This window comes from Phyllostomus discolor, chromosome 7, assembly GCF_004126475.2.
Source record: "Phyllostomus discolor isolate MPI-MPIP mPhyDis1 chromosome 7, mPhyDis1.pri.v3, whole genome shotgun sequence".
NCBI classification, from domain to species: Eukaryota; Metazoa; Chordata; class Mammalia; order Chiroptera; family Phyllostomidae; genus Phyllostomus; species Phyllostomus discolor.
The window spans coordinates 119,362,140-119,371,556 of record NC_040909.2 but is presented as its reverse complement, the minus strand read 5'-3'; the positions used below and the strand labels follow the sequence as shown (position 1 = coordinate 119,371,556).

General features: G+C 42.2%; 1 protein-coding gene across 1 annotated transcript; it reads left to right on the top strand.

Annotated features, from left to right (window-relative positions):
* Window positions 1–267: 267 nt before the first annotated feature.
* KCNV1 (potassium voltage-gated channel modifier subfamily V member 1) lies at window positions 268–7,640 on the top strand. The gene is made up of 3 exons (XM_028533888.2): window positions 268–1,485; window positions 2,294–2,823; window positions 5,901–7,640. The coding sequence occupies exons 1-3, from the start codon at window positions 1,019–1,021 to the stop codon at window positions 6,410–6,412; spliced, it is 1,509 nt and encodes a 502-aa protein (XP_028389689.1). The 5' UTR covers window positions 268–1,018; the 3' UTR covers window positions 6,413–7,640.
* The last annotated feature ends 1,777 nt before the right edge of the window (window positions 7,641–9,417 follow it).

Here is a 9,417-nt window from a genome sequence, read left to right as displayed (position 1 = left end):
TCGTTACTATTTAAACACCTGACCCAGCCCACGCCTGTTCTATTCCCTGGCTTTTGCCTTTCCTGCTCCATAAACGAGAGTTCTGTCGTGTGCCTGGGAGCGCGCCCAGAACACCTGCTCTCCGGGAAACTTGTAGGGACAGAAATGGGTAAACGGAAAGTGCCTCAACACTCGGCGGCGGCTGGCACTGGTGCCCCTAGTTCTAACTGCCTCACTGAGGCTGCAATTAAAAGCCGTCATTAATTATCCTTATTTCTCAACCAGAAGGCCAAATCTGAGAGGCGGGAGAAGAAAACAGAGAGTGATGAACCGGAATGAGAATGAATGGAAGCAAATGATGCGGCCCCCTCGCCCAGGGCACCTCTCCACGTGCACTCGCCCACCCACCCCCAAGTGAACGCTCCCGGGGAGGCCAAGGAATCCGCCTCAGTAAAAGAAGAGGAGGAAACATAAATCTTCAAGTTGGAAGAAACTCGGACCGAGTTACCAAAGCCTCTGCTTTCTGAACTTTTTTCGTTTTGGTGCCCTGCGTCCAGGAGTGAGTCTCGTTATCCCCTTGCTTGCATTCTGCCCGCTAAGAGTCATCATCTTGTCCTCCTCCTTCACTCTAGACCGCCCTCACTCCCTCCCCACCCGGTGGAACACCCACCCCCCGTATCCAGGCTTTCAATCCTTACACCTACACTGCCGTTACAAAGTCGGGGAGGGGGTGCAAAAGTCTGGGGAGGCCACAGAAACAGGCAGTGTGCCCTGGTGCGGTCCTGAGCTCAAACCACACCGGAGCATGTCTTGAGACACGACCCCTCTCCTCCCAGCCTCCAAGCTCCAGCACCTCGGCGCGACGCTACCGCGCACTCGCAGCTCCCTAGCGGCGAGAGGGGGCACCAGCGCAGCAGTGGAGAGAGTAGGGGTGCGCAGGTGGGGGGCACCCCCCTCGGCAGCCCGGGAAATCCCGGCCGCCACCAGGGGACGTGCCACCGCCCCAACTTTGTGGAGCCCCCAGGCAGCAGCGGCCGGGATGGAGCTATCTTCCCGCGGCCGGGCGCCGCCAGACTCGCCGCTGGACAGCGTCTCCTTGACCTCGCTGGAGTCCAGCGTCTTCTGCAGCGAGGGCGAAGGGGAGGCCCTGGCGCTCGGGGACAGTTTCACGGTCAATGTGGGCGGCAGCCGCTTTGTGCTTTCGCAGCAGGCGCTGTCCTGCTTCCCGCACACGCGCTTGGGCAAGCTGGCCGTGGTGGTGGCTTCGTACAGACGCCCCGGGGCCCTGGCCACGGTGCCCAGCCCCCTGGAGTTCTGCGATGATGCCAATCCAGTGGACAACGAGTACTTCTTCGACCGCAGCTCTCAGGCGTTCCGCTACGTCCTGCACTACTACCGCACCGGCCGCCTGCACGTCATGGAGCAACTGTGCGCGATCTCCTTCCTTCAGGAGATCCAATACTGGGGCATCGACGAGCTCAGCATAGACTCCTGCTGCAGGGACAGGTACCGCGTTGGGCTCGGTGGCTGGGCGGGGCGGCGGCAGCATGGGCGGGAGGGCCGCAGAGGTACAGATTTGAGGCTTTGCACAAGCCTTGCTCAACTCAGGCCTATGAATATTTGGCCACTTCTTAGCTGAACGTAGCAGTGGGGGGGCTAGAAAGCGTCAAAGCCAACTTTCGGTTGGAACTTTTTGAACCTTCTTTTTTTTTGAGTGAATGTATGCCAGTTCACTTACAAGGTAAGGGAGGTCAGACATGCAATCAATATTTGTGATTGAATACACGAATCACAAAAGCTATGCTCCAAAAGATGCATATATAGGGATGTAGGTCTCAGTATGGAGCATTATCAGACCTAGGACACTCACTTTCAAAGCTTGCAGACATGCTTTAAATACAGAAGATAGAAACTTGGTTCCTTGACTTTGATGATGACTTTGCTGGTATTTTTTCTGTTGCTATCATATCTTCATGAATACCTTTCCATTACACACACACACACACACACACACACACACAGTTCCATATGACCAACTTGTTTTTGTTAAAGAAAATGGATTGAAAAATAAATTACAGTAGCTTTGTTACGTATCCTTTTGTACAAACTTCTGCCACAAAAGTTTTAAACATAATAAGCCTAAATGATAAAGTTAGAACACTGTGGGCAAGAGACAGCCTGGGTAAGATATGAGTGAACATTTTCTGCATTTTACTAAAATAAGAAGCATAACCTCACTGCTAAGTTCAAATCTCATTTTAATTCCATATTTTTTTACAAAGTTGACTAATCACCAAGTTGCCTTCTCTAAAAGATACTTCAGAAGAAAAGAGCTGAGTGAAACCTTAGATTTTAAGAAGGACACAGAAGACCAGGAAAGTCAACAGGAGAGTGAACAGGACTTCTCACAAGGACCTTGTCCCACTGTCCGCCAGAAGCTCTGGGACATCCTGGAGAAACCCGGGTCTTCCACAGCTGCCCGCATCTTTGGGGTCATCTCCATCATCTTCGTGGTGGTGTCCATCGTCAACATGGCCCTGATGTCCGCTGAGCTAAGCTGGCTGGACCTGCAGCTGCTGGAAATCCTGGAGTACTTCTGCATTAGCTGGTTCACTGGGGAGTTCGTCCTGCGCTTCCTGTGTGTGCGGGACAGGTGCTGCTTCCTCAGGAAGGTGCCAAACATCATAGACCTGCTTGCCATCCTGCCCTTCTACATCACTCTCCTGGTAGAGAGCCTGAGTGGGAGTGAGACCACACAGGAGCTGGAAAACGTGGGCCGCATCGTCCAGGTTTTGAGGCTGCTCAGGGCTCTGCGCATGCTGAAGCTGGGCAGACATTCCACAGGTATTCCTGTTTCACCGGTGTCTTTTCATTTGCTCCTGTTTTTAAGCTTTAGGGATTTGACCCACAGTCCAAGGCAAGCAATTCTGAATTGATACTCAAAATACCAACTCTGATATTTTACCCAACCGTAAGCTCCAAAAAGTTATTAGGAAGCAAAAACTTGAAGTTGTTATCACGAGTATAAAGGAAACAATGCCTCTCAGACTCTCTCTCTGTAAGAAATTTGAGAAATAATGTGCCCACTTGTTAACCTCAATCTGTTTTAACACAGTGTCCAGATGTACAAAAAATAAAAACACAGTGCCTCTAGAAGGTTCCAAATAAAATATGCATGAGCAGCACATAAAATATATGCATAAATTATACATGATATTTAGGGACAATAAGCCAGTTTCTCTTCAGTGTCCAAAAAAGTGCTTGCCACACATGTTCCTCGGCAGAAGAGCAGTTCTCTCCCGCTGGGGCCTCTCTGGTTACCCAGAGAGATGACCAGGCCCTAGTGGCCTTCTCCTAAGTTTTGAAGAAACAATGAACATATTTGCTTTGGAAGAAATCAGAAGACACTAATCAAGACTTTACCTAGCATCTGAGGATTTTCTTGCCCATGACTTGGGATGCATGCAAGGGATGGTAACAAGAATTCCTTAGCTTTTCATGTGTATTATAAAGCCTAGATAATCTAACAAACATCCTCCCTAGAAAAATCTCCACACAACACAGTTGTACTTGAAAATGACAGTCAATGTCAGGGAAGCGATTAAGGATGAGCCTGGCCTCCTGAGGGCCGTGACTCTCAGGCCAGCTCTGCAGCTGTGGTGTGTTTTGGGGCTACATATGAGTTACCTTGTGTTAGCCTTTAATGTAAAGAGGAATCCCATGAAAATCTTGTTAAAATGCAAATTCCAAGCCCCAATCTTTAGAGAGTCAGATTCCAGTATTTGGGGTTGGGTCCAGGAATACACATTTTAACAAGTTCACAAGTAATTTTGATGTACGTGGTCCTTGAACCCAACGGTAGAACCACTGGAGTAGGACGCCATATCAATATCATACATACCGATGGAATACATATGACTACACATAATGTGACTAGAGAGTCCTATTACCCTCTAGGTGACCTTACTGGTCTTACTGGTCACCTAGAAGCAGTTAGAGGTGGTTGTCTCTCCCTATTAATATAGGGAGAAATTAGCTTCAGAAATTTTTCACATTACTAAAGCGAGTTAACCTAATATAATTTTGGTAGTGTGTTTTCCTAGCTAGTCTCACATACCAGGGATTTGATAATGGGGTTTCCAACAACTTTTAGAAGCACGACTCTTTGTTTCCTGACATACATAATGGGATGCTTTCTCTTAGTATTTGTAGCTCGCTTCACAGGATTCAATTTTAAAACACCCAGTAGAGACCACATTTTTTTCCCAAAAGAAAGGAAAAAGAAAATAATAGTAATTTCCACAATGTCACCTTTTCAAAGGTTTGTTTCGGTTCTAAAACAGTGCAAAGTATTCATAAAGCATTAGTTAGTGAAAAGGTGAACATGTACAAATATTGGACAAATTTTATTTCAAGCATTACATTTAGCAATTTATAGACATAGATGACACATGTCCCTGTGTACTCACTGTGAATATAAATTGAGAGGTATTATACAAGAAGTTAGAACAATGGCAGCCTGAGGGCCTGGGTTTAAATCCTGGCTCTTTGTACTAGAGGCACTCTCCGTCTATGCCTCAGGCTCCTCATCTGTAAAAAAGAATAATAATTCCAACATTGATCTCGTATTGATTTTTTGAGAATTATCTGAGTTGATAGACATAACATGAAGAAATTAAGAGCATTTTATATTTCTTTACAAAATTGTTTAGAAGATTTCATCTCGAAATGAAAGCAGTCTTCTCCAAATTATGCTTTATTTTCACATGCTGTCCATTTATTTCAGAAATGCAATTCAGCACAGACACATCACTCTAAGAGGTATTGCTTTGGACTTCAGAGACAATATCATTGTGACATCAGGTTGATATGACTTCAAAATTTGGTTACACGTTAGTGGCATCTCTCTAATGTTAGAGGAGATACCTTATTCAAATAACAGTCCCATTATGGTTGCATCTTACTCTTCTTAAGGCTTAATCTCTTCAGAGATGGGAATGGGCTCTTGTGGGTCTGTCTCCCAGAGTGGCCATGAATCCTCAGAACAGCAGTAGGGATTCGCCAGTGCCTCATAGTGGGGGAATTCCCTAGTGGCTCCAGTCCTCCATACATTTTTGCAATGGAGGAATTTTCTAAATCCAGGTCTATCATCCTTAGAAGAATGAAGACATTTTATGTACTCAAAGGAGATATCTTCCTAGAGTTTTGATTAAGGTTGAGAATCTCAATGGGTATCACAGGAGTTCAAGAACTTCTCCTGCCAGACCTCTAAGATTGTCTTCTCAATGTGCATATGATGTTCCCATGTCAATGTTGTCACTGATGCCTGACTTGCTTCAGCTATTTCACTTCATTCTTACGGTGTATGTCCTTTTCTGCATCTGGCTTTCTGATAATGATATGCCATTGTGTTAAACTTTATTGGGAGGGTGAGAAAAAAAGACGCAATATATAAGGGGACAGCAGTACACTGGCATTAGAAAAGTGTGCTGAAGTGATGCGCTGCAATGCAATTCTGACCGAGTGAGCCCCCCACATGCAGGACTGCAAGGGCCTCCCACCATACAGACTCAAGTGCACATTCCTATCATATACCCCTGCCTGCTTTTTCATGTTGCCCCTCACCTTTTTCTAAATAAGTAGTAGGTGTTTAATAAATACCCTAGTGGGTGAATGCATCTAACTATATTTCTTCCTATCCTTCTTGATCCAGCCCCATCAACTAAACTATGAGTTCCCTGAAGACAAAGATTGTGATTTGTCATCCATACACCCCAGAACATTGCCCACTGCTGGAGGCATATCAATATTAGATTAGAAATGCATGTTTGTGGGTGGATATCAAGGAAGGGAGGGGAGGCTGGGAGAAGGGAGGGGGAGGAGAGGGGTGCCAGTGACTGACAGCAGATGTTCTATTACAGGATTACGCTCACTTGGGATGACAATCACCCAGTGTTACGAAGAAGTCGGCCTACTGCTCCTATTCCTGTCCGTGGGAATTTCTATATTCTCCACCGTGGAGTATTTTGCTGAGCAAAGCATTCCTGACACAACCTTCACAAGTGTCCCTTGTGCTTGGTGGTGGGCCACAACATCCATGACTACGGTGGGCTACGGGGACATTAGACCAGACACCACCACAGGCAAAATCGTGGCCTTCATGTGTATATTATCGGGAATCCTTGTCTTGGCTTTGCCTATTGCTATTATTAATGACCGCTTCTCTGCTTGCTATTTTACCTTAAAGCTTAAGGAAGCAGCCGTTAGACAGCGTGAAGCTCTGAAGAAGCTCACCAAGAACATAGCCACTGACTCATACATCAGTGTGAACTTGAGAGACGTCTATGCCCGGAGCATCATGGAGATGCTTCGACTAAAAGGCAGAGAAAGAGCAAGCACCAGGAGCAGTGGAGGAGATGATTTCTGGTTTTGAATGCATTTTCAATTTATTTACAGAACTTGTGAAAAACTGACTCAGTCGATAAAGCCTTGATACGGTCATCTGTGTACTGCTGAGGAGTCACTTTTGAGTACTCCCTGTGTTTGTTTTGCTGATACCTTGCTCAGTCTGCTAGAATAGTTGATACCTCCCCAAACCTCTGCACAGGGCTTTGACAGACTTGAGTCTCAAAGACAACCATTGAGCACAACCCAATAAGCGAGGCCAGTATGTACATGTCAGAATTGCCAAATATAAAATATTGCAGTACGTACAACAAAGTTGAATATTTTATGTATCACTAATTTTAAAAGTTTTTTGCACCACTAATTTAAAAAATAATGTTACATTGCATAGCCCAGACAAAAGATAAGTGAACATTTAAGAATACAATGAACAACTTTGCTATTTAAAGATATTCCCCAAAGAAATAAAAAAACTTTACCCATCCATTAAAGCTGTTGAATATAACAGTCACCTCTGCAAGAAAAAATATCCTGATTTGGTAGTTATGTCTTCCCTCTGGTGCAAACCTGGCTCACAAACGGACTGACCTCTGAGTTCTACCATCACTAATGTAGAAAGGCTTCAAGAAGTGCGCATCTTTGGCCTCCCCACTGCAGGCTATATGCAAAGTATAAAGCAGATATCTCTTAGTACTTCATGGAAATTAGACGGTTTTTATCTCTTTATTGATGTCGTGTTCAACTTCTGTTTTTAAAATCATGAACATGTAAAGGTGAAGTGAACAGTTTAAACTTACACATTGAAATTATTCATTAGTCTTCTTTTATAAAATTAGAACATGTTTAATGATATCACTGGATGAACTTGAAGATCTTTTATTTGTTAAAAATATATGGATAACTTTCTGACTGTCGAGGTAAATAGCTAATGTTCAGACTTCGCACGCATTGTGACCACACTTGGACATTCATGATAATAAAATTCTTAGATATTCTGTTATATAATTAAAACCAAAAGCTCTAAACCTAATAATTAATTGTTTCCCAATATTCTAGTAAATGAGGTTTTAAAACTAATAATATGGAGTATCACTTTAATACCTGCATTTTCAGTAGGTGTAATATTGTCCACAATGGGATGGAAATCTGTTCTTGGGGAACAAAAGTATCTTACTCTTTTTATTCATAAAACATATATACATGTACAATCCATAAACATATATAGAATATATCTCTGGTGTTAAAATTTAATAGGGTAGAAATTAGGAAAAAATTCCTAAGAGGCTCCTTTTCAGGGTCGAGTGGCAGTAAAAAAATAAACATGTAGAAATACTGCTTTAATATATGACTATATCATATTTTATCAATTTTACTGAAGACATTCTACTATACTATGAACTACAAAGAAAAGAAAAAAAAGAAATAAAAGAGAGTTAAAATGAGAAGCTAATCAATTGTAAGATGCCATTAAGTATAAAATACATCCAGGCTTTGGATATGTAAAAATGTAAAGTATGCATCTTAAAAATCAATGAAAATCTTATCCATTACCTCCGGTTTTCTGATACGCATTTTTAAGCTCTAAAAACATTTTTATTGATGATGTAACTTTTAGATTATATGCTAAAATTCTTTAATCCACTTGGCTTGTTTCCACTTCTCCCAAATACTATGAAAGTTTATCTACAAGCAGTAATAAAATAATTTTCCGCTTGCACAATTCCTGATGTTAAGCACAGCACAGGGCCACCAGTTCAATCCCAGTCAGTCTTTTGGGAAATAGACGTTGGACCCAGAAGGCGAACTGACGCTGGCTTCTCCAGAACTCTGTCCAAGAAGAATCGTTACTTTAATCTAGGACCATGTTCTGTATTCATCACATATTATCCCTATTGTACAATCACTATTCTGGTTCTCTTCTAAGTATATAGTTTATATAATTTATTCATTCAGCGAATACTTGTTTGAGACCCGATTGTGTGCTGGCCATAGAGATTCTTTGTTAAACCACACAAAGCACTTGTATTATCTTGTATTCAACATTCTGTTTGAGGGTTGGAGGGGAATACAGATGACAAAGTTGAGGCATAAGGAAATGAAATAACGTCCACATTCATATGGCCCATACGCAGGTGACAGAACCACGACCAAATCCCCATCTGCTGGGAACACTCCTAAAGGTCACATCACAGGTTTCATTATTCCCAACGACCTGTGCATGGGGGATTTACATCACAGGCAGACAAGCCAGTTTCTTGTGGGTGGGCAGGTTTAATACTCCTTAAGGAAAATATCAGCTTATTCTCAGAGGTGGATTGGTGCCTTGAAGGAACAGTTGCTCTCACACCTTAAGAGTCATTATTAAATAAGAAAATATCATCTTTAGAATAATTTATAGTTGGAAAATTCAAAATTAAAAAACCATATGTAATATATATATATATATATATATATATATGTTCTCTTTCATATCACAGAAGATTCTAAACATGATCTCCACAAATGTGGTATGCCAGTTGTATGAATTTTGTCATGATGTGGACATTTCAAAAGAAATTTCAAATATCACTGCTTAGTCAACTTTGCTGTTAAATGAAATACCAGTATGGTTAGTCAACAAAGTACATGTAAGAAAACCAAATTTAATTTAGACAACAAATCAAAGGAGGAACTCTGTTCATTTTACATTCCATCATTAAAAAAACATTCAACATTATTATTATTATTAAAGTCTAAGAATTATTGTTATAAAAGAATATTTAATTTGGGGGAAATATAAATAATGGAATTATTGGCCCTCTGCAAGCTCAGAGAATACTATTTAAAAACATTCAAGTGAACAGAGGTAATTCTTGAGTACCTCAAAGAGCAAGGGTAAGAAATGACAGAGCTACCTCTGTTACAAATGGCATCATGTTCATGCTCTATTTTTTTCTACAAATGGAAGAAATTGTTGCATTTATCATTTTAATGAAAATTAGTATAAAGTACCATGTCTTAGATGCACAAAGAAATTAACAGATTGAATCCCAG

Bases quoted from the DNA above. Each gene is read 5' to 3' on its own strand.
- KCNV1 (XM_028533888.2), top strand. From the start codon at position 1,019: ATGGAGCTATCTTCCCGCGGCCGGGCGCCGCCAGACTCGCCGCTGGAC. The intron at 1,486-2,293 runs GTACCGCGTTGG...CTTCTCTAAAAG, and splicing joins GACTCCTGCTGCAGGGACAG to ATACTTCAGAAGAAAAGAGC. The intron at 2,824-5,900 runs GTATTCCTGTTT...GTTCTATTACAG, and splicing joins GCTGGGCAGACATTCCACAG to GATTACGCTCACTTGGGATG.